The 26,060-nt window shown below is 41.1% G+C and overlaps 1 protein-coding gene across 1 annotated transcript in view; it reads right to left on the bottom strand.

The window, feature by feature from the left end:
- Positions 1 to 3,938: 3,938 nt before the first annotated feature.
- The window catches only part of NTRK2 (neurotrophic receptor tyrosine kinase 2), a 270,220-nt gene continuing 248,098 nt past the window's right edge, over positions 3,939 to 26,060 (bottom strand). Inside the window, exons 17-18 of the mRNA XM_045021743.1 lie at positions 6,862 to 7,020; positions 3,939 to 5,605 (exon numbers count right to left, since the gene is read on the bottom strand). Of these exons, the coding sequence (XP_044877678.1) occupies positions 5,420 to 5,605; positions 6,862 to 7,020 (345 nt within the window). The 3' untranslated portion in view covers positions 3,939 to 5,419. The remainder of the gene's footprint in view (positions 5,606 to 6,861; positions 7,021 to 26,060) is intronic.

Below are 26,060 nucleotides of genomic sequence, written 5' to 3' on the forward strand. Positions count from 1 at the left end.
TATTGCAGGACAGCATATGCTATATGGATAACTGTATGACAAACAAGTATTCACATGCACATGTACCCAAATGTGCAAATTTTCCAATGGGTTCACTTTAGGACTTTTTTTTAAATAGCCCTAATTTGTGTAAATACAGGTAGCAAATTTCATAACTGTTTTGTATGTGATGCTTCTTTCATCTCATAGGAGTATAGTACCTGTATGGAACTGTTTTTTTATCATTATTTTAGATTGTAAATATGTCACATTTCCAAGCACATTTAGCCATTCATTATTACCACATTTTTTAAACAGGATTCAAATAAAAGAAAATACCACACAATGTTTCATGAAAATTGTATAACATTTTTAAAGTAATCATCATTGTATCACTTACAGTCTTTCTTTTGGATGACACTGTTTATTGAAAGACATTGTTTGTATTAAATACACTGTAGTACAAGAGACTTTCCATGTCGTGTTGACGGAAGCTGGTCACATGATTCACACACAAATCTTTTAACACTGATACTCAGGCATCACTTCAAAATCAGCCAAGATGCAATGGATCTTTTAAAGCAATGAATTTCTATAACAAACTGCAAAACAAGAACCACTGAATATCTGCACAGAGACATCACAGTAAGAAAAAGAAGGAGAAAGAGAGCTCTAAACACCAGGTCACACTTTTAGTGACAAATATAGAGATCTATATTTATAAGTAGGTATCTCCCTGTCTCTGACTCGAGAGAGAGAGAGCGAGTGGTATCTAGAAATATACATATATACATGAAGTATAGGTAGAGAGCAGGGCTGGGGCAAATATTTCATAATAAATTGAATCTTTCTCTAGTGGTGATGTAATTAAACATCCACACTGAATTGACTTGTATATAAAATTCTCAGCTGCTTGTTCAACATTTGTTTTTCTTTAAGTTGCAGAACAATACATATAAGCTGCAAGATATAGGCCTCTGAAAAGATTTGATTTGATTTTTGTTTTCTTATGCCTTCCTGTCAAACAGCCTTGCTAGAAGCAGCTTCTGCTATACTTGCCCAAAGTATTCTGTGTTTATAAAATACATTTCAGCCAATCTTCAATCAGAACTTTCTACAAGCAAACAAAAAAAATCCATAGACCTGGCCTAGAATGCATAGACAAGAAAATAATATACCCATCATTTCCCATTTCTTCTCCTGAGACATACTTTAAAAAGATGGCAAAATAGTCACTTGGTTGCTGTTGTGAAATTCACAGTGTTTTCCCTGCAACATTGTAGACTTTTTTTTGCTTCATATTTGTGATGAATGTAGCAAAATAAAATAAAAATTAACTAAGGCTCTTCAAGGACCTCTTGACTCAGAGCAGCAGTGGTTCATCCCAGCCCTGACAACAAGAAAATACAGCTTCCTGTGCTATCAAAACCTTCATCTTCAACCAGAAACCCCAACCCCCTCCCCACCCACCCCCACATTCTTACAGCAATATTTGAATTTCTTTTGCAGGCTGTAACAACCTGGAGATAGTCTTGTTATTACGTATATGCACTATAACTTAGTCAGCTAGTGACTTGATCGCTTTATTGGGGTGTTTCTTTTATCTTTAAAGTGTTCTGTGAAAGTCTATATCAAGCACAACAAAAATATCTCCAAAGAGCAGAGAGAGAGAGAGAAGTAAATGGCAGTTATTTATTGAACAGCAGATTATATATAAATATATTGGTTTATAAATCAAAATGAATGAACTCCTATGTAAAAAGAAGTTCCATCATGCATCATGGGGTGCTGTTGCTTTACAAATACTGTTCGCTACAGCTGGTTGCTGAGTTCTGCAGATTTACTGAGGGTGAAGGAGAGAACGTGGGAAATTCCCAATACTAGCTGCTGCTATTATTACTGCAGGGTTTTGGAGTTCTCACCATTGTTCTACCAGTTGAGTTGCAGTCTGAAAATTCCAGCTCATTCTTGGAATTATTTTGTAACTGAAGAGAAGTGCAAAATGCCAGTGGAGCTGTAGTACTGCTGTTGAACAATACAACAATAATAGCACAAAAACAGAAATTATTTTAAACCAAACTTTCTTCTAGGAAGTTTGAAGCCAATCTGTTCATTGCTCTGTGAGACATCATAAATATTAGACAATAACAGAGGGACTGCTTTTATACAATCATTTGGGGAAAAAAATGTTGATTGTTATTTTTATCTCTGGCACTCTAGTATTTCCTCCACCCATGCGGAACTGCATTCACATAAAAAGTTAAATCTTATAAAATAGAGAAAGAAATACCAAAGGAAAAAAGGATTTTGGTTATTTAGCGGACTTTATTAATAACATTGTACCCTAATGATCATCTGTTAGAATATATGTATATGTAAATTTATACATATACACACAATCACACATACTGTATATGCATGTCTGAATATGTATAAATCAAATATTTATAACACACATATACATATATGTATATACCATGTATATATACACACCCTATGCAAACACACATATATATAATATATATATTATATATATATGATCGGTTTGTAGCATAGTCCAGAAAGATTTTGTAATGAGCCTGATTGTCATATTTGCTCAGTGTACAAGATTTAGCTGAAGTTGCAAGCATGACAAATGTCTATACATACACTCACCCCATTGCCATTTGAACGTATTTCTTTTTCTCTTTTCCACTCATTTTGCTACACTTACACCCCTTCTTATGAATAAATGCAAAACTGGTTTAGCTTTAGTTAATAGCTAGTCTACGCTGATTATAGCTTTTGTGGACTACTGTTCACATGTGTGATATAGGCCAAGTTTATTCATATTTTTGGCTCTATAGAACATTTGGTCCTTTAAGTTTGACATACTGATATGCTGTTGCACAGTGTATTCTAACACACTATATTTTCCCCATACATGACTCTAGTCTGCTCTTTTAGTAATGAAAAAAGGATGCCACTAGAGCAACTTGTATTTTTTTTCTTCATTTTTAGTATACATTCCATTTGTTCTTGCAAAACCTACCTGTTTGCTTTTAGGTCAGGGACATTGCTCAGAGAGAATAATATCTTGGAGACAAAAAGGATACATTTTTCTAAAGGGCATAAGGAACTATGACAGAATACAACAGGTAGGAGTTTTGTACCTCCCTTCCCCAACACACAACCCTTCCCTCTTCACACTAAAAGTGTAGTCTCAGTGGACTCTTACACTTCACAATTTCTTTTCCATTTTCTGTTATATTGAAACTGAATTTCTTAAAAACATAAAACTCGATCCCTCAAGAGAATGGGTTTCCCTGAATGTTCAATCTTTTTCAAACAGGGCTATTGCTATTCAAACTTCTAAGACAGCCCAGATAAAATCTTAAAGCCCATTTTGTATGAGTCTTCCTCTTGCTTTTTTTTTTATTTCCAGTTCTAGTGGTTCAGAAATAACATCTGGTTTATTAAAGAAATACTGCATATGGCTTTATAGTTACATTGTTAAGTTTATTTTAATGCTTTTTTTTCACTGACATAGAGGAAGGTTCAACTCCATCACTGTCCAGTCAATTGTTTTATGTCTGAAAACGTTCAAAATCTCTAAGAACTGGCTTTAAAAGCCACTGAAGGAAAAAAGAAAGTGCTTTAATAAATAATATATGCAAGCAAATTATATATTAAAATATTATGGGAACACTTACAAAAATAAAATGCTGAATGTATTAAATAAAATAACCACAACACAAAAATGAAGAACTACTACTACTCTTTGATCTGGCTCATAGTATTTAAAAAAAAAAAGACAATTTTTTGCAGCAAGGCCCCCTCACAGAGGGAGGCAAATGTTCTTGAGGAACAGATAAGATTTCTTTCCATTTGTAAGAATTCATAAGAAAAATAATCCTAAATCTAAATTTTAAATCTTCAGCATCTGTTTGAAAAATAAACATAGATGCCCATGCACTTGCCATCAGCACAGTGGTCATGCATATACTGTACGCACACAATGCCTTTCCAACCAGAAATAAATAAATTACAGAACAGTGGATGCTGGGAATGACACCACTATATCAACCAGAAATTGGTGCTGAACTCAGGGTCTATATGCTATAATGTCAAGTGATAACCGCAAGATCACACCTAGCTGTCTCCAGGGCCTTAATTCTATCATCCCCTGCCATGGCTCAAACATAATCTACTATTTCCATGTTTTAGATTATTTGCGTAGTATCATATCTGTAACAATGTAAAGACATCTGAATGTAGCTAATGACCTCCATTAGCTCCCTCTAATTAAATATATGTTATACCTTTATGGATTTGCTATTCCTATTAGGGTGTACAACAAGATGAGCAATAGTTTCTGCACAAAGGGCATTAATCGACGAAGACCATGCACAATTTTGCTTGCACAGTGAAAAAACGGGACTGGAGAGGGAGAGCAGTAGGAATATGCTGCCTGACAAGCACAGTATCTACAGCTTGTCTTGTCTGATCAAAGTCCTCAGCTTCAACACTTGACCCTGAAATGCACACTGTACATTAATCAGCCTAGCTTCAGCCTGTATTACCAAAGGCTAGCTGGAGAACACTTTTATACCAGTGCTATCACAATATCCTACTCTAAGACAAGTTGAGGGATTGTATTTAGCTTATCATAGTGTTGTGTAATCTAGTGCAATGCAGGAAGCATCTTTTTCTTTTTACCATAGACCATAGTACTGGATGTGATGATGAAAAATGCTAACCAAGCACACTCTTTAAACAATCCCTTTACTCCTCAGACAGGCTCCCAGAGGAAAGCACAGAATCCTTTCCTTCCATTAAATCATTTCAGTGTTTTGAGCGGGGTTGGATGCCATCTAATCCCATGGTTCTTCCATATAGTGGATCACACAATGCTGTTTTCTTTCTATCTGGCTTTATCTCAACTAGAAATAAGCTTCCCATAGAGAACACCAATCTTCTTTTTCCACCCACACGCCGAAGCAAAAAAAGTAGAGGTGAATCAAGAGGAACTCCCGGTATCTGTACAGCAGAAGTCACAAAGTTCGAGTCAAATATTTTTTTCCCTTTTTTCATCCACATCAAAGGCATGAGTACAACAAGGCATTGTTAGTTGTGGTGGGCAATCTGGAGTGTCTGCTGATATAACAGATCAGGTTTTTAAGGCCTTTGTCTATGCAGAGTTACAATAACGCAGAAGCCAGATTGAATAGGAGAGAGAAAAAAAAGAGAGAAACAGAAAGAGAAAAGAGATACGTTTCAATAATGTCAAAAAAGTCAATACTGTGTCTACAGATGGAGAAGTGCACATTGCTTGCCCTTTGAAAGCTTCTCCGCATCTTTGTCATTACTACTGTCAGAGTTAAGAACATATTTTGATGGAGTTCAGCGGCCGTTGAACACATTCATTCACGCAGCCCATAAGAGGAAATGCTAGGAGGCTCTAGCCTAGAATATCCAGGTAAACTGGAGAAGCCTTGGCCAAGTTCTGAAGGAGGGAATGGATTTCTTTGATGTTGAGCCTCATGTGAGGCTCCCGTTGCCAACAACCCAGCATCAAGTCGTACACTTCCTTTGGGCACGTACGAGGTCGCTGCAGAACTCGGCCCTGAGTGATGCACTCGATCACCTAGTGAGAGAGCAAAGAAAGAATCAATGGAGCAATAGATAGGCACTAGCCTGTCTTAGTCGGGCAGCACCGCTGACAGGACTTTTAACGTCCCGATCGGCAGTGCTGACCAGAGCCATTAGAGTCCCTGGGTGCTGAGCAAGGCGACCCAGTGCCTTACATGCCACAACCCAGTACCGGGTCATGACCTGAACTTTGAAAAACACTGGCTTAAACCACTTCCAAAGTGACATCAGCTAAACTGGAAAAAGGCAATCTGGAATAAGAGGGTCCTCGTGGGGAGTGACACTGGTATAGCTATAGCAGTTTAAATTCATACTTTGCCTAATACTGGTACAATTTTCCTCTGTAGACAAGCCCTGAGTGTGAGTGAATTTATTTCTTATGAAAGGGGCTAAACTGGCAGCCCTGTAGACTGAAATTCTCTGTCTACAGAACTGGTATATCACGGGAAACTATGGTATAAACTTCCCAAATCTGTTCCATCAACCTGCCAAAATCCTAACTTGGAGGGACCAATGCCTTTCACCCTACTTACCAGGGTAATTAATTCTGAGGGCTTCAGTTCAGCTTCCACACCCACACAAACCTCTACTGAGACTGAGCACAAGTACTCTAACTATTGGCAATTGTGGTAGGGTTTGTGATACAGACTCCAAACCACATGCTGCATGCCCCTCTCTCACTCAGAACCATCCCCTCCCACATGCTCATAGAGGCATCACAGTGGCAGGTGGTCAGTGACTGGCGATACAAGGGGTCATCCCTGGCAGAGTTTTCCTGGGCTTCAAAGGACTTCCGGATCCCCTCAATTTGTTATACACTAGGGTGGGAAAGCATCATTGTTCTTGAGTCACTTACACACACTGGTTGATACCTGTAACAGAGACTGCCAGAGGCTGGGCTGAAGATACTCCAGCCCCTTTCCTTTGCAAGACTGCAACACCTGGCACCTCAGTTATTGCTCCATACCCCAGGCAGGTTCCTATCTACCACACAACTTTCTTGTAGTCTACTTGTATCATCCTTCTCTCTTAGTGGGAAAAATTCAAAAAGCCAGAGAAAAATGGACCCAAACCATGACACTTGCCATCATACCCTAAGTTTTGGCAAGTCTATAGTGATTTTTATAGTAAATAACATTGCAACTTGTGTGCTATCCTTTCCAATCAGACAGCGATTCCCTTGTGACATCCATATCTTTAGTTAAACTCCATCTGAAGCACATGTTGTTATCCACAGTGCATTATACACACCTCATTGTTTGAGAGCTGATACCATGGCTGTTTGCCATAGGTGAAGATTTCCCATAAAACGACCCCCAAGCTCCAGACATCGCTTTCTGTGGTGAACTTCCTGTACATGATACTCTCAGGAGGCATCCAACGAATGGGCAACATGGTGTGACCACCAACCTGATGGAAAAGAACAAACTTGTTTAAAAGAATTCCTTTGGGTTCTTTGTGAAGATGTGCACAATGAATGCCAAACTGAGGGAGTGGATATTGATATTTTCTATTTGTGCCCATTAACTTTACAGAGCCTGTAAGAACAAATTAGCAAGATACTACTGCCTATTATCATAAATTCATCTCTTAATCAATGCAAATGGATGGCAATCACTACCAAGATCAATTTTTCAATATTGTGGTACCTTCAAAGAAATTATTTCTGAATTATATACTGATTTTTTGGACTTATTTAGCACCTTCTATCCAAGGGACTCAAAGCACTACAGAACAAAACCTAACAACACCCTAACACACTCATTTTACAATACAGAGAGACTAAGGTATCACATAATGAGTTCTGTGCAGACTGTCTTGCACCAAACCCCATTGACTTCAAGTGAGCTCTACAGTCGTCTGTCCATATAGAGCTCATTGTAGAAGTAGGGCCAGAGTGATTTCTCTCTTAATTCCCAATTCCATGCCTGACCCACAAGATTTCTCCCTTCCTCCTATGAAGAACTGAACGTGACCTGGGAGGGGAGAATTGATATTCACCTACAGAAATCTGCAATTATTCATATATTTCCTTTCACTGTGTTCATGACCTTCTAGTATTTATAGTATCAGAGGGGTAGCTGTGTTAGTCTGGATCTGTAAAAGCAGCAAAGAATCCTGTGGCACCTTATAGACTAACAGACGTTTTGCAGCATGAGCTTTCGTGGGTGAATACCCACTTGCATCTGATGAAGTGGGTATTCACCCACGAAAGCTCATGCTGCAAAATGTCTGTTAGTCTATAAGGTGCCACAGGATTCTTTGCTAGTATTTATAGTTCATAGATATTCCAGTGAATAAACTTTACTATTCTGGCAAATAAATTGTCCATGAATATTTTAGTGAAGAATCCATTCCAGTCAACTAGACTTTGAGAAAAGTTAATTTTTAAGTTGAATATTTGCCAAAATTTGAATGTCAAAATGTATAAATAACAAACTGTGATTTTCAAATTGCATAAATAACTAAGCACCAATGTGAATTTCAATTTGCAGATTTTACAATTGAATCTGCAATTCAAAACTCATTCTGTTATTTAGCTACATCAGTCACCCAGTCAATATCATATGACATATCTAATTATGACCTTGATTCTGCATCCACCCAGAATTCATTGAAGGACTGGGGACTGACTAATGCCATGTGATTTTTTAAAAATATTCACAGTGAATTGCTTATGAATTATTGCAGACCAAAATTTATGCACTGAAGAAATCTATAAATAATTTTAAATAATTAAAATATAAAAGAATTCTGCAGCCTGTTTGTAGATAATTTTCTAAGAGACAAAAGTGCAAATTTTATTGAATGTTTTTTTATTACAAATTATTCATTTTCTCCTAAATAGCCTAACCCCCTAGCCCCACTCTTTTGGATTAAATAATCTGATTAATAATGATCTGTAACTACTGGGATCAGACTCTGATTCAGCAAAGTACTTAAGCATATGTTGAACTTCTTAGGAATGCCTTTCTGAAACTAGGCCTGTATGAATATTCACAAAGGATTTTTTATTTTCTTAAACAGATGCACTTTCTTAAAACTAGGATCTTCTTTAACCTTGATTCTTTTTAAAAAAAATGTTTTTATTTCCATTTTCCAAGTGATTTATTGCCTCTTGATATGCCATTTCAACTTGATCATACAAATTAATAAATCCTAACAAAGCTAATTAACAAATCTAACCCAGTATGATCATTTAATGGAATTCTGATTATCTCTGAATTGGAGCTGTTGTAAATGACTCCAAAATATTTTCTTTTTAAAGGCTATATACTTTTTGATTAATATATTTTTTCTGTCTGATAATTTATTTAGTTTATGAAACCACATCAGGACAGATTTTATACTTTTCAAGATTCCAGTCTTTCAGATGATCATTCCTCCTTCTGGGACTTTACATAAGTTGTTATAAAAAATATTTTTCTTGTTCTGATGTCAAAACAGCAAATGATAGGTGAGCCTAATAAAAGTTCAGTCAGGGTCCAGATTACTTCTAAAGCAGTTGGTAAATCTTTCCCCATATATTTATCAGTGCTTCAGTGTTAGTGTAGCACATCAAAAATACAGTCATCACTGTTAGACAGTGCAATCATGCTGCATACACTGCCATAAAAGACCTAGACCATTACTGATTCCATAAAAATACATAGAAGTGCCACAACCGACATAGGCATGTGTTTTATTAATAGACACTCTTTTGCTGCCCCTCAACCCAGATAATATGGGTGGAGCATGTCCACAGTTGGTGCTCAAGCAGTGCACCATGTGTAGCTATCCCACTGTTCAAATCACCACCTTCTGACACTAGGAGTTCTGGGAATGGATAGTAGTGCATTATGGAGGTGGGCTCACTGCCCCCATGATGCAGTTTCTTCCATCCTATCAATCTATGGGCTTCCGACTACGTTTTGTGCCCTTTTTCAACTTCCCTGTAAACTTGGCACCCGCCATCTCTGCCTGAAAGTATGGATCCTGCACTGCTCTTCAGTCTTGTAATAAACATTATGAAGACATCACAGCTGACCCTGCAGTATTTCATGACCTGCAAATCTGAAAATGAATTTGTGGTGCCTGCCCTTCTATGTGCCACTGAAAGAAACAATTCAAGACTGCTGTTGGCATTCATGGAGCAGCTGCACATGGTGGACCATCATGATTGGGCTCGGAAAACAAGCACCGAGTGGTGGGATTGAATTGTGATGCAGATATGGGATGACGTGCAGTGCCTGCAGGACTTTTGGATGCGCAAAACCACCTTTCTGGAACTGTCTGCGGAGCTTGCCACTGCAGTGCGGTGCAAGGACACCACAATGAGATCTGCCCTCACTGGAAAAGTGAGTGGAGATTGCTGTGTGGAAGCTGGCAACTCCAGAGTGCTACTGGTCAGCTGTGAATCAGTTCGGAGTTGGGATGTTCACTGTGGGTGTTGCAGTGATGCAAGTGTGCAGGGCCACTAATTGCCCCCCGCTACGAAGGACCGTGACTCTGGACAATGGGTGGTGAATAGTGGATGGCTTTGCAGCAGTGGAATTCCCTAACTGTGGTGGGGTGATAGATGGGACGCATATCCCAATTTTGACCCCAGGCCATCTTGCAACAGAGTTCGTCAACAGAAAGGGCTATTTCTCTATGGTATTGCAGGTGCTGGTGGATCACCGGGGTCATTTCACTGACATCAGCACAGGGTAGTCAGGGAAGGTGCATGACTAGGGCCCAACCAAATTCACAGCCCATTTTGGTCAATTTCATGGACATGGGATCTTAAAAATAATAAATTTCATGATTTCAGCTATTTAAATTTGAAATTTCATGGTAATTGCAGGGGTCCGGACCCAAAAAGGAGTTGTGGGGAGGGAGTTGCAAGGTTATTGTGTGTGGGGGGGGGGTGGGGGGAGGGTTGCGGCACTGCTATCCTTCTGTGCTGCTGCTGTTGGCGGCACTGCCTTCAGGGCTGGGCAGCTGGAGAGCGACGGCTGCTGGCTGGGAGCCCAGCTCTGAAGGCAGTGCCTCGCCAACAGCAGAGCAGATGTAAGAATGGCATGGTATGGTATTGCCACCCTTACTTCTGTGCTGCTGCCTACAGAGCTGGGCCCTCAGTCATGAGCTCCCACTCTCTGACTACCCAGCTCTGAAGGCAGCAGTGCGAAGTAAGAGTGTAATGGTATGGTATTGCCATCCTTACTTCTGCACTGCTGCTGGCGAGGCACTGTCTTCAGAGCTGGGCTCCTGGCTAACAGCTGCCAGTCCCCAGCCACCCAGCTCTGAAGGCAGCACAGAAGTAAGGGTGGCAATACTGCGACCCCCTTGTAACTCCCCCTGCAACTTCCTTTTGGGTCAGGATCTTCAGTTTAAGAAATGCCTGTGAAATCTGTATAGTATAGGGTAAAAGTGCACAAAAGACCAGTTTTCACAGGGGGGAGACCAGATTTCATGGTCCATGACGAGTTTTTTGTGGCCGCGAATTTGGTAGGACCCTATGCATGACACACACAACTTCAGGAACAAAGGTCTGTATAGAAAGCTGTATGCAGAGACTTTCTTTCCAGACCAGAAGATTCCAATAGAGGTTGTGGAAATGCCCACAGTAATCCAGAATGACCATTAAATGTGCATTTAGCAGATTAAAGGCTCACTGGTACTGCCTTTTTGGCAGGTTAGACCTCAATGAGGAAAATATTCCCATGGTCATAGCAACCTGCTGTGATCTGTATAACATTTGTGAAGCCAAGGTGGAAAAGTTTCCCCAGGCTCAAAGTGGGGCTGCGGTATTTGAATCAGGGAGGCTTTGAGGCAGCATTTTGATAATGAGTCCCAATAATGTGTCTTTCTGTAATGCGTTCAGCCAGGCATTATTTACTTGCTACCTTGAATGATCCCTGTAATGATTCCTGCCTGAGGTTAACTGTAGTCTGCAAACATGCCAATTGCCACTCTGTACGAATTTCTGCTGCAACAACCATGCATAGGACACAAATAAAGAATCATTTAATTTTTAAGACTAAATTTTTATTAAACAGCAATACACAGATTTCCATTTCTTACACAGGACATGACACTGAGCAGCATTCTCTCAAATGAAGCTCTCACAGCTGTGTGTAAGTCCAGCTGTCTTTATGGAACATGTCCCTAGGGGTGGAGTGCAAGGGGTACTGTGACAGGCCGGAAATATGCAAGGAATGTGTGTGTGTGGGAGTTTGAGGAGGGCATGGAATGCAGTTCTGTATGGGCTTCAGGGGGGCGGGTCGAGCATGGATATGTTCTGACTGCAGTGCAATCAGGGACCTGAGCATCTCTGTTTGGTCCTCCATGAGCTTTATCATCCGTTCCTCTATTATCCACACCTGCCCATCTCCTCTCCTAGCTATCCATTCTGAGTTTTTCGTTTATTGTCTCTCTCCATGCTCTGTGCTCACTATCAGCATGATCAGACAATAGCAAAACTTCTTGAAATATGTTCACCTCCTTATCTGATGGAGGTGCTCCGCTGATGTGTAGGAGCTGGCCCTCAAGGGCACATCTGCAGAACCTAAAAACCAATACACAGCATCAGTCCTGAATCATAAAAGTTACATATGCCTCTTTCTCACTTTCCCTTGACAAGCATGCAGTACAGCGAGAGCACTAAACGTGGTGAGGGGGGAAGGTGCAAGAAGCAGGGGCAGCTCTAGGCATTTTGCCGCCCCAAGCACGGCAGGCAGGCTGCCTTCGGTGGCTTGCCTGCGGAGGGTCCGCTGAAGCCGCGGGGACCAGTGGACCCTCCGCAGGCATGCTGCCGAAGGCAGCCTGCCTGCCGCCCTCATGGCGACCAGCAGAGCGCCCCCCGCGGCTTGCCGCCCCAAGCACACGCTTGGCGTGCTGGGGCCTGGAGCCGCCCCTGGCAAGAAGGGACAAAGGATCTGGATGGTTTCAGAAGGGGATCACTACCTGCGCCTTGGGACACTATTGTGAATACTGGCACTGTTTTCCACAGGTGGGGGTGATTGAAGCTGATATCTCACTGCTGAGGGTAACCGAGGATGCAAGGGTGCAGCTGCATGTGTGCAGCTTCAGACTGGGTCCGTATGCCACTTGTCTGTGTGCTGCTTTGGTTCCTGCAGAAGTAATTGCTGATTGGTGCAGCAAAGTTTCCTGCAATGGGGAAAATAAAAAAGCAGCTCTGCCAAGGAACCGTTGGCAGAGGATTGCAGAGTAGCTGCAGGATAGCTTTCTAGAGATCTCTATGGAAGATTCCCAGGAAATCCTGGTGTACATTAACAAACTTTTCTGCAGGATCCCCACTGCGTAGCAGCACTGGGAAATAAGAAGCAAATACAAACAGTACCTAGAGTGTTGTTAATTTCTATCCCTTCTCCCACGTGCACCGTCTAACAAAATAAAGGACACCTCCACCTCATGTCACTGTGCAGTATCAAAGCAAAATGAGTACTTGCTGGAGCTCCCCTCTCTTGCTTCAGGCATGCCAGAGCCAGAATACTGGGACTGGCTAGACCCCTCCAGAGTCAAAAAGAGATCCTGGCTCTTCACGCCTCCAGATGACCCTGTCACCTGTCCCACATCCTCCTCCAACTCGATCTCCTTGACCACCGCTTCGTCATCAGGGTTGACTCTGCTAGCCACTGCCTCCAGTTCCCCCAAAGTATCCATGGGGCTTATGGCAGTGAAGGTGGGGTCGCAGCTGCCGATGGTATGCAGCTCATAGTAGAAGTGGCATGTCTTTAATGCTGCACCAGAGTGATGGTCGGCCTCCCTTTCCTTCTGATATGCTTGCCTCAGCTCCTTAATCTTAGCATGGCACTTCTGCATGTCCCTTTCATGCTCTTTCTCCTCCATGCCACGAGCAATTTGCCTGTAGGTATTAAAGTTCCTATGGCTGGAGCAGAGCTGCGACTGAACAGCCTCCTCTTCCCACAGACCCAGCACATCCAACAACTCTGGTGTAGTCCAGGAAGGAGCACGTTTGCTGGGAAGGTGCTCTGTGAACTCTCCATGCCAAGCAAACAGGAAGTGGAATTTCAAAATTTCCAGGGTGCATGCCTGTGTACCTGGCTGCAGGGCAGCGAAGTTGAAACTGCTGACCAGAGTGGTCATGATGGGCATTGTGGAACACCCTCTGGAGGCCACTTAGGGCAACATAAGCAAGTGCAGTGTCTATACTGACACTGCGTCACTTTAAGTTTGTCTCAAAAAGCTCTATGCCGCTCATCGAAGTGGTTTTATTATGTCAGCATAGCAGGAGAATTACATCAGCAGGAGGAGCATTGCAGTGTGTACACCTTCACTGTTTTGTTGATGAAAACTGACTTCTGCCGACAAAACTGTGTAGTGTAGACAAGGCCTAGGAATCAACATACTCACATCCTTCAGTGCTCTGCTGAATCAGGGCCCATTCATTTCTGAGTCACAATATATCCATCTGGTAGTATAAGGATGTTGTAATTAATTCAATTAATTAATATGAATAATCCTTGGCTGAAAAGGCACTATTAAATCATGGGAAATATTGTTTTAAGTAAAAGTATCATTAATATCAAGATATGTGAACAAAGATCTTGCTTCCTAAACTAAACTAATGAAGCAAACAGCTCCACCCTGCCACATTTACTTACTGTACGAATGATAATTCATTGGAAAGTCAAAAATATTAGTCCCTTAGAAACACACAGTCACTTGCCAGGCCAAAGGGCAAGTGCCAGTAAAACATGATTAGTTGTAAGAAGTTTTTGGTCTCGTTAAATATTAAAGTGGCTCTTTGATCGGCTCATCATACAGCATCCATGATTGCTTTGTTTCAGCAATTTCTTTGACTTGTTCCTTAAAAATTAATGAAAGCTATAAACTGTGAAATATGGTTCTCTTATTTATTATTGTTTATTTATCTTATCAGTGATATGAAGTTTAAAAAGCAAATTAAAAAAAGAACTTTCCCACTCTAATCCCCAGGGCTAGATGCCGCAAAACCACAGTAGAGTTGTGTGGTAGAACTGTGTGCTGATTTAATTAGAATCAATCAGGAAAATAAATACCATTGGTACAATTATGATAGATGACTGTATTTTGGTGACCAAAACTTGGCTGCCACAGCTCTATCTGTCTGCCTTACCTGTAAAAGTAAGACTGATTCATCAGTCATTACGCCCGCAGAGAAGGCACTTCCTGAACTCATGCCATTCTTGCCGGCTGCATTTAGACCAGAAGGGACCCACGCTGTAAGATGTTCAGCACAGCCTCTAAGGGGCTGAGTGCCTCTGCTCCAGTTGGACCAAATCCTGAAAGGTATAGTGCACCTGCAACTCTCACAGAAATCAATGCTCAGCAAGGTACATGTTACAGTTACCTGTCAGGTTTTGGCCCAGTGGGTGCAATATATATACTTACTTCTTTATTAACTATCATTAATTAATGATTCAGCAATAAGTCCCCACTTCAGAAAAACATCATGACCTATGGCAGTACCTAAGTATGCATTTTAGCACATGCATCAGTGCTTTCCTGAACTGAGACCTACCACAGCCGTCCTTTGTCAGCCCAGTAAGAACCACTGCCAAGAGAGCTTTAAGTCTTTATATGCTTGGTAAGCTGAAGGGCCTTGTTATTACACACTGTAAATGAAAAGAAGTAGAATGCATTTTTGTTATTGTTCCAAAACTATAAAAATATCCACGCTGCTTATAACGTAACAGGATTACTCTGGTGTCTTGCTAGCTCCCCTCCTGTCCACAGGGAGAAGTGAGTTGGAGTTTTTCTGGGACTACAGGAGCTATTGGGTGACATCCTTGCCCAGCTCATAGGAACAGAGGAGCCTTTGCAGAAGACTCCTGTGCCCTTACTCATCCCTCTGGATCCTCTGTCTGGGTAAGAAAGACTCTTTGTTTATATTTGTGGGTCTTGATTCAGGCCAATGTAACCTGACTTCCATTGAGGACTCAGTGCCTCTGTAGGGGAAAGTTGTGGAAAGAGGGTTGCGTCAGTGAGGGATGCCTACAAATCCCACTCCTCTTGGAGCCTATAACTGGCCAGCAAACTGGGCAGTGCTGGCTTGGAAAGGGACATAGCCAAAGCACCTGACAAATACAATTAATTAGCATAGTTTCAGGTAGGCTCCACTGATGGGGTTTCCCATGGAGTGCCAAGGCCAGTTTAAAGCTGCCCTCCTCTGGTGAAATCCTAAAGGAAAGTGATGGTGAGAGAGCTGCCTAGTTTTCCATGGGGTGAATTGCCCCTGGTGTGCAATCGCTCTCACTAGTGCAAGGGTGTTCACTGTACATCGTCTTATATCAGAAGGGGTGAATTGAGCCCTTTGTATCCAAAATAAAGTTGATATATATTGTGACAAAGTTCCTCCTCTACCTTGGTGGGTCCTGTGCTTATTGGCAGATTTGCTCGCCTCAAAGATTCACCATGTGGGTCAAGAAACAGTTCAGAGACCTTCCCCTCTGGTAGAAGCCACAGTCCAGGTCAATTTCTCCTGTGTCTGATCAGGAGTTGGGAGGTTTGAGGGGAACCCAGGCCCGCTCTCTACTCTGGGTTCCAGCCCAGGGCCCTGTGGACTGCACCTGTCTAGAGTGCCTCCTGGTACAGCTGTGCGACAGCTACAACTCCCTGGACTACTTCCCCATGGCCTCCTCCCAACACCTTCTTTATCCTCACCACAGGACCTTTCTCCTGGTGTCTGATAATGCTTGTACTCCTCGGTCTTCCAGCAATATGTCTTCTCACTCTCAGCTCCTAGTACCTCTTGCTCCCAGCTCCTCACATGCACACTACAAACTGAAGTGAGGTCCTTTTTAACTCAGGTGCCCTGATTAGCCAGCCTGTCCTAACTGATTCTAGCAGTTTCTTCTTAATTGGCTCCAGGTGTCCTAATTAGCTTGCCTGCCTTAGCTGGTCCCAGCAAGTTCCTGCTTGTTCTGGAACTGCCCCTGTTACCTTACCCAGGGAAAAGGGATCTACTTAATCTGGGACTAATATATCTGCCTTCTAACACTCTCCTGTAGCCATCTGGCCTGGCCCTGTCACAATATATACCAATCAATATGATGCATATACCTTAAAGTATTCTATTCATTTAATCATTAATAATAATGTATCCAATGCAGTTCACAGTGCATTTCATGTAAGGATCTCAAAGCACCTTACTAACAATTTAAATCACACAAAATTCCATACCCAAAGAGGTAAACTGACGTACACAGCAGTGGTGTGACTTGCACACAATCCACAGTGATGAGTACATGGCAGAACGATCACACACCATTGCAGCAGCAGTACATTTTTAACTGACAGTCTTGATTCTACTCTTTGCACTGGTACAGTAATTATCAATATTTTTCATGCCATTCAGTAATCTAAGTAAATTTCATTTGCAACTTGTAATCAGAGCAAAAGCTTTGTGTTCTGAGAAATGTATACATTAAAGCATCCTCTTTTCCGCCCACTCCCCTCACACATCCACACCTCTATGCCACAACACCTTTGGGTAACTCTAAACAAAATTAATTGGAGTTTCCCAAGAAGGATCAATGGGTAAAAATATTAGTATAGGGCCCATTCCTGCAAGGTGCTGAGTACTTCTGAGAGGTCCTGCTTTAGTAGTAGTTGCAGGTGCTCAGCACCTTGCAGGATTGGGACCGTATTGCCTAAAGTGCGATTATAATACTACTGTATATACATCACTTTAAAATAGTCATACATTCTGTAGACTAACATTTCAGGTAAAGACCATCTTTAGTGTTCACTGTAACTAAGGTTATGACAGGTTTAAAAGCATTACAGTTTTAACTTAATAACCTATCACTTAAATATCTGTATTATAGCTGTAGCAGTACCACAAAAGTGACAAATGTATGGATAAAATTATGGTGTATTTTCTTGGGTGCTTACTTGAAGACAAGTATCAGAGGGGTAGCCATGTTAGTCTGGATCTGTAAAAAGCGACAAAGAGTCCTGTGGCACCTTATAAACTAAGAGACGTATTGGAGCCTAAGCTTTCGTGGGTGAATACTCACTTCGTCAGATGCATGAGACAGTTGCCTTATTATGGTTCATTTTTTATTTGAAATTGCACATCCATATAACCCCAATGAGACTGAAGTCCTTGTTTCCAAGTCCTAGTATATGCAACTGAGAACTCACTGGCACTGCAGTGTTCTTATATTACTGCAGTATTACTAGCATATTGGACTAGACCCTAAATCAGAATCTCCACTAATTAGCTCCTGCTACATGCTAAATATCTACAGGGACAGTATGCCAAGCCACTAAGCTGTGATGTCCTTCTCAAAAGAATCACCTCCAGAAGGAAATGCTGCCACAATGTTTCAAATATGAAATGTCACATTTTAGACAATGCAATGTCATTCCACTGGTCACCGCTTTCATCACCCACCACTTACACTTTCAAAAAGAACTTAGTTCTCCTGAAAGATGCCAGATAAGCCGTTCCTGGAAATTCCAGTCCTTTATTTATCCATAGAACAAATACCAGGCTTCGTACTGCCCCACCAATATGTCTCAGCCTTGAACGACAAGAACCACCGCAAGAGTTGTGAAGTTAGTGAACATTTTATGCTTATAGGTTCCTTATCCTTTTTGCTGAGGTTGCCAAATGATGCTTTTTGTGATGCTTTTCTGTACTGGAACTGAAAGTTGTGCCACAGAGGCTACGGAGCAGTCTTCACACAGTAACAACTTTTGGATACCTCCTACTTGGGCAGCATTGGTACCAGTTAGTTGTAAAGGGATTTATATCTAACCACTCACAGATGCTGGAACTAAGGGTGCTAGGGGTGCTGCTGCACCCCATCTTGAAGTGGTTTCCAATTATAGAGGGTTTACAGTTTGGTTCTATGGCTCTCAGCACCCCCACTATACAGATTGTTCCAGCACCCCTGCTAGCCATCCAGTCCCCAAATTTTGGACTGTTTATGAATATTTTTAATACTGTACATTTTTATCATCTACGTCATCTAGCAATGTTGCCTTTATTTGAAATAGATACACTCAACCCCTATACCAAAAAAACACATCTTTTAAGCCACCAGTTTGTTCGGCCAAGGGAAGAGTTATTGTGAACAGGATGCACCCTCAAGTTGTTATTATTGGTATGACATTATAGAAAGAGAGCTCTTAAAATTGGTTGTCTGTGGGACAAAATGGCAGATAAAATTCAGTGTTGATAAGTGCAAAGTAATGCGCCTTAGAAAAAATAATCCCAATTACACATACACTTTAGATAGGGTCTAAATTCGCTGTTACCACTCAAGAAAGAGATCTTGGAGTCGTTGCAGAGAGTTCACTGAAAACATCTGTTCAATGTAGAGCAGCTGTGAAAAACACTAACAGAATGTTGGGAACCATTAGGAAAGGGGTATATAATATGACAGAAAATATCATAATGCCACTATATAAATCCATTGTACACTTACACCTTGCATACTGCCTTCAGTTCTGGTAGCCTCATCTCAAAAAAATATATTAGAATTGGAAAAGGTACAGAGAAGAACAAGGATTATGGATGTGGAACAGCTTCCATAGGAAGAGAGAATAAAAAGACTGGGACTGTTCAATTTAGAAAAGAGAAAACTAAGTGGGGATATGATAGAGGTCTATAGAATCATGAATGGTGTGGAGTTAGAGAACAGGGAAGTGTTAATTACCCCTTTCCATAACACAAGAACTAGGGGTCACCTGATGAAATTAATAGGCAACAGCTTTAAAACAAATAAAAAGAAGTATTTCTCCACACACAATGCAGAACGTGTTGCCATGGGATGTTGTGTAGGCCAAAAGTATAACTGGGTTAAAAAAAGAATTACATAAATTCATGGAGGATAGGTCCATCAGTGGCTATTAGCCAAGTGTCAGGGACACAACCCCATGCTCCAGCTATCCCTTCACCTCCAACTGCCAGAATCTGGGACTGGATGACAGGAGTGGATCACCTGAAATTGCCTTTATCTGTTCATTCCCTCTGAAGCATCTGGCATTTCCCACTGTCAGAGATAGCATACTGGACTACATGGACCATTGATCTAACCCAGTATGGCCATTCTTATGTTCTTATAACTAGGCAGAATGATGTTACAATTGTGTTCACAGTTCTAAAGCTATTCAGAATTATTTCCCCTTTTAAGCTTTCTTGCTTATATAAAAACAAACTATTGTATCTATATTCTTTTAAAATCACATTTCTATATTTTCATTAAAATACTGTATTGCCATTACCCAATTCATTTTTTAAAGAACAGTGTTATACTCACATTTTAATATTGCACTGTCACTACAACACCTATAGCACAAGGGGGCTCTGAGCTGGTTGAAGCCTCTAAGTGCTACTACAGTACAAATAATAAATAATGTCAGCAACCATACAGTGGCCATTAATGCTCCAAAATACTGATATTGTTAAATGAAAGGGAAGGAAAAATATTTCTTAAATTATTGGAAGATATATTGGATTTTAAAAAAGAATTTAACCCCCCTTCCTGCCCTTTTTTACTCCCTTTCTATCATTTCCCATTATTTTTCTACCCCTCCATCCCCTGCCTTTTCTCCTTAGAGGCCAGCCATACTCTTCTCCCCAGAATAACTCATATATTTTGTTTACATGTTGATTCTTCTGCATTGCCAGCAACCCACAGGATTTAGGCCCTCATTCTGCATTGCCATCTGTGTGGCTGGACCATAGCACCCATACGAAGCCACACGGACGGCAGTGGGGCTCTGCGTGGGTGCAGCTATTTGCTCACATGGATCACAATGCAGGATGGAGACCTGGAGATCTAATTCAGAAAAGCAGTTAACCACATGGTTAGTTAAACTTTGATGAGACTTAAGCACATACGTAGGTACTTTCCTGAACGGGGATGAGTTAAGCAGTCGCCTAACTGCTTTGCTGAATCGGAGCCTTAGTTTGTCATCAGGCTAGTACTAATAGTCTTATTTATTTTGTCTTTTAATCTGAACTATTCACTCAACCCTAATAAAACATCCCAGGCAGTGTGCATCAGGATGATTATAGCACTTCGGGGTGGTTTGTGTCACTCATCTTTTGGTCTTGTGTCTTTTACCCCCTCCTAAAGCATGCTATAATTGCAAAAAAATGTTTTGCCTGTCATACTTATTGCTTAAACTGAAAACCTCTTGTCTCTTGATGAGCCTATCCTCTTTCCTTCTCACAAGATGTTGGCAAATGTTTCTCTTAGCACAAGAAAGATCAATAATTGTTTTTCCTTCTTCCATACCCTGGCCATGCAGACAAAGTCAAGGTCTCCTGAAATATCATCAATCCTGCCATGTCCACTTGTGGAAGAGTAGGTGGTCAGAATCCTGGTTAGAATTATGAACAAGATTACTCCACAGTGGCCTTTAACCCTATTTGTACTCATCTTTGTTCAATACAGAGCTCATTCGTAAAGCTCTTAATTAATTCTAGCAATAACTGTCAGAAATCTGAAACGATGACTGGTCAACAGTTTATTGCACTCCATGAATTCTGTTTTCTACAGAATATCTGCATAACATCAGTTCAGAATCACATGTCAATACCTTTTCTTAGGACAAAATTCTCCTCTCCATTTTGTGCTGTAGATGGGACATCCTCATTTGAAACAAGTACAGACTAGGGACTGTCAGTGTGACTAAGCCATCCCTATTGAGGAGTGGAAATAATTTTGCCAGTGGGGCAGAATAAAGTTGAAGTCTTAAATGGAACAAAAATGTTTATGATCATTTAAATCTCTTAGAGCAAAAAACATCTACCAAAAATCTTTTCAATGATTTTTAACCTCTCAGCCTTTCCCTATGTAACCTTAGAGATGTCTTTAACATCAGACCTTCAAGCAAAGGATACACCTGAGGTGAGGTGATCCATTAACAGTGTGATCCCAGGGTTTGGCTTGTATTGCTTTCTAACAATCTTTCTAAAAGTTCTCCTTTTCAAAAGCAATAATACTTTGGATTCACACTGTGAGCCTATATACAGTGGTAAAAAATGGCATCAAATTAAGTTTTGTCAGTGTGGTTGTGGTGGTGTAACTGAATGCAGGATTTGCCCCTCTGAGAAAGGAGAAAAGTCCCTATAAAACATGGGGAGTTGGACTTCTGATCCTAGACCACTGGAGACAAAGCACTCTACATTGTGGAAGGGTGAAATGTTTAGGATAGATGGAGATAAGAATTGTTTAAACAGAACTAGGCCACTCAGAATAACCATTCTCTCCATATTTAGATCCCTCCTGAAAAAAAAACTTCTTCCATAATGCTCACAAGCAGAGTTAATTAATAAATATACCTTTAAAAGTAAGTTATTCCCTTTTCTGGATTTCCCAGTGTGTTCTTTATTATCTATGCCTACCTTTTATGTCACAGTCCTACAAGCTCCTCTGGGCAGGCACAGAAGTCCTGGAGTAACTTGCAAGATCAGGGCCTTAGCTTGTAAGCTGTGAGAGCAGAAGCTGTTTCTTGGACAGCACAAAGCACATGGTAGCCCAAAAAAATAATAAATCATAACTATAGTGGTAATAATGATATGTAGGACCTACTTTTCCAAGGGACCAAGATGAGAGCCCTAAATAGTGGCATGAACAGACAGTGGCTTTGAAAAAGGCCAGGTGTTTCATCCCCCAGACTAGAAGCAAGTTTCCATATCAGCCACACTAAGGCAGAAGAACTGAAGAAATGTTAACTGAATGAAAAATGACAGTCCCACAAAGTAATATATATGGGTGCAATGGTCAGTATTTAGATGCCTCAGGGTTGAAGTGTCTGTCAATTAAAAAAAGAGGGATTTTTTTTAAATGGCATCCATTTCTAGTTTAGACTGTAGATCAGGCTCTAAACTAAAAGTAATAACTATATGGTATAAATTACAGGGGAGGGCAACTGAATCACAATATATTAACAAATTCTTGAGACACCTAGGTTTGTTTCTGGAGATAGAGGGGATTTAGGACTGTGGTGAAAAAGCAGGAAGATGGGATTAATATAACCCAGAAATGGCTGTTGTATTGAACCATATAGCCTCTTCCAGTTCCTAACATGTCCTATATTCCGTTAGCCTGCATCATTATGACATGTTGCCACTGATAACACAACACAGACACAGAAAGTTCTATACTTTTCTAACAAGCAACCACAGTGTCACTTGTACTTTACCAATACCTCCATAAAAGCATCTGGAGGCCTGCTGGTTATATTTATAACACTACTACAGTTGAGAATGGTGATCATGCAGCAGCCACCAAGTAGTTGAAACAATGCTTGTTAAAATTCAGCTGATCCTCATTAGGGTGAATGAGGGTCTAATATTAACCTGTACTTTGCAAATTCAGCCTTTGCAGAGTCTCTATTAGGGTCAAAACTCTAAACTATATTTGTTTTTATTTGTGGTTTTGAGGGTAATGTTATTTTATACTAACTGTGCTCTGTTATCAATATCTAAAAGTAACAGTTACTTTCATTCAGATGCTGAGAAGGCTAAGCAAAATGCCAAGCAAATCACAATTTAGAGGGAAATCTTTACCCCCAATGTCAAGTCTGAAAGCTGTCTTCTGAATACAAGAGATCACAACCTCCCCCATTAAACAAAGACAGGATTAAACAAAGACTTTGGCTACACTTGCACTTCAAAGCGCTGCCGTGGCAGCGCTGCTGCGGCAGCGCTTTGAAGCGCTAAGTGTAGTCAAAGCGCCAGCGCTGGGAGAGATCTCTCCCAGTGCTGTCCGTACTCCACCTCCCTGTGGGGAATAACGTACAGCGCTGGGAGCCGCGCTCCCAGCGCTGGGGCTTTGACCACACTGGCGCTTTGCAGCGCCGCAATTTGCAGCGCTGGAGAGGGTGTGTTTTCACATCCTGCTGCAGCGCTGCAAATTTGCAAGTGTAGCCATACCTAAAGACTGTGAATGGCTAGCCAACTCCCTTGGTGTTCACATCTCAACTGCTAGAAGAGGGACTCATCCTCCCTGATTGAACTAACCTCGTTATCTCTAGACTGATTCTTGCCTTCATATTTATACCTGCCTCTGGAAATTTCCATTACATGCATCTGATGAAAGCTTATGCTCCAATACATCTGTTAGTCTATAAGGTGCCATAGTACTCTTTGTTGCTTTTTACAACCTCCCCCATGTTTTCATTTACAGAAGACCATGTTTTATTAAATTTATTGCAGGTTAACATAGCATGTCTGACTCCATCGGTCATGTCAAGTTACATCATAGGAGAAGAGGGGAGGAAGGGAAAAGAGCTTGGTTCATAGCTTTACTGTTCCCCTAGGAGTCACAAAAACGTTTCTATAACCTACACAGCATGGCAGCACCACAGTTTTCAGCTGTAATGCCTCAGATGTTCTAGGCCTTGGAATTTAGCTTGATATTCTTGACCCACATCTCTTAATGGTTAATTTGTGGTATGCCACTAGCTACATAAGGCAACAAAGTGAGACACACAGGCCTTTAACTCCACAAATCTCTAAAAGATGGGGAATTGAAAAGAGACCTGCTGAGTCTCCATGTCTAGTAATGAAGGGAAAGGAATGGTCTTGTGCTTAAAGTACAAACTGGGTGGTTAGCAACATTACATCCTACTCTTAGCTCTGACACAGACTTCCAGTGTGACCTTGAGCATGTCACTTAGGGCCCGATTGTGGCCTATAAACAACTGGCTGCATTGAGAATGCAGAAGTACATCGCTTAAGCAGGCATTTCTGGAGGCAAGCACAATGCTTCATGGGACATAGAGGAAGCACAGATACTATTATACTCTTTGCTCACCATATACTCTCCCACATGCAGGGTCAGCTCTGCTGGCCTGGGGAAAGAAGGGGAAGTCCTTGCCTGTCCTCCCTGTACACTTTGTCTAGGAATCCTAGGATTACTGACCCCCTGTTCAAGCAAGCAAACAAACAAGTTTCTTTGTGATTCAGTTTCTCTAGATGTAAAATGGAAAATACAAAGGGAAAAATCCCAAGGAAGAATGGCCAGAAAAAATCTTAGTCGCCTTATATGAAAGTTTTTAACTCCTTATTTGTGTCATGACATTATGGCATGATTTGAAATAGATGTGTTAATTCCCAAATGACATGGTCATCAATCATTGAATTTGATGCTTTGGAAATATAGATGCTGATTCTGTTGTTATAAGAGCCAGCCAAATACCATTCATGATTTCTTTCCTGTGAAGTTTAAAACATGTGGGTTAGTCCTTATCAAATTCATACATTTTATTATTCTTTAAACTGTGCTTAAAATATTGTATGTACCATAAGATGACAAAGTGTAGCCCAAACAATTGTAAGTATGTTTTCAGTTTGGGGGCAACATTGGAAATGGAACAGCGCAGTTTGGCTCCATGTTTATTTTTCCACTTGTTTTTAGTAACACAGGCTTCTCCCATCAACTTTCTTGTTTTCCGTTTGGCCAATGGTGCATTGTCTTGTGTTTTCAATGGCACTGGAATTACCAAGACTGCTTTTGTTTAACACTGAGCTGAAAATTATATAGAGGACTGTAATGCCAAACAGCTTTTCTTTTGCCTCCAGAGTTGGGCCAGAACTTTTCCTCTGACATGAAAATTGGCAGGAAGGATTATTTTAGGAAGAAATCACCCCCGGAATTTCCTCATGGAGATTTCCCCACAGCATATCATTGGGGTGGGTGTTTGGCTTATGGAGTTTAAGACTGTACAATCTCCCCCAAAACTGGCAGACCTAGGAGACCTGCCATCTGTGCAGAGGTTCTGGAGTCCCATTTCATTCTCTGGCCTCCAGCAGTCCTCCCAAATTCCTGATAGTGGTGCTGCATTAGAGCCAAGCTAAGGGCCCCCTCTGACCTCAGCTGACCCTGCTCTTTACTTTTTCATGTTCCATAGAATTCAGAGAGTCGGCATGCCTTGTCGAGCATTCCGGTCCACGGAGAATAACAAAAAATGCCACATCTTACTAAGGGGTGCAGCAGGTTCCCCGTTTCCCTCCATGTGGCTAGCCAGCTCTACGGGGCAATGTGTAGGGGGACAAAGCAGTGGCTCTGCCATCTCCACCTCTTTCTGTCCCCTTGGAGTGAGATGTTCTTTGGGGAGCATCTCAGTGACATCTTTGCCCTCCTTCAAATGCAGGGTCTGCATATCTAATTAACCTTAACACTAGCTATGAAAAGTGGGAGAGGTTTCTTACTCCCTTCCCATACTGTATAAAAGCTGATCATGATCCACCCTAGAGGAATAGGAATTCTATTAAGGAAAATGTTCACTGCTTGTGAAACTTTGTAATTATATCATTCATTCCAAAACTTAGTATTAATGCAATGTTTAGGATGATAAATCACACTAAAGTAGGATATTTTAAGGCAGAAAGCTCAATATTTAGTTCTTCCCTCTTCTGTTTTTGTCTTGAAATATGGGCTCAGAGTCTGAGCCAAATTACATTACTTCAATTTTACACTAGAGTAATTAGG

This window comes from Mauremys mutica, chromosome 6 (genome assembly GCF_020497125.1).
Source record: "Mauremys mutica isolate MM-2020 ecotype Southern chromosome 6, ASM2049712v1, whole genome shotgun sequence".
NCBI lineage: Eukaryota > Metazoa > Chordata > Testudines > Geoemydidae > Mauremys > Mauremys mutica.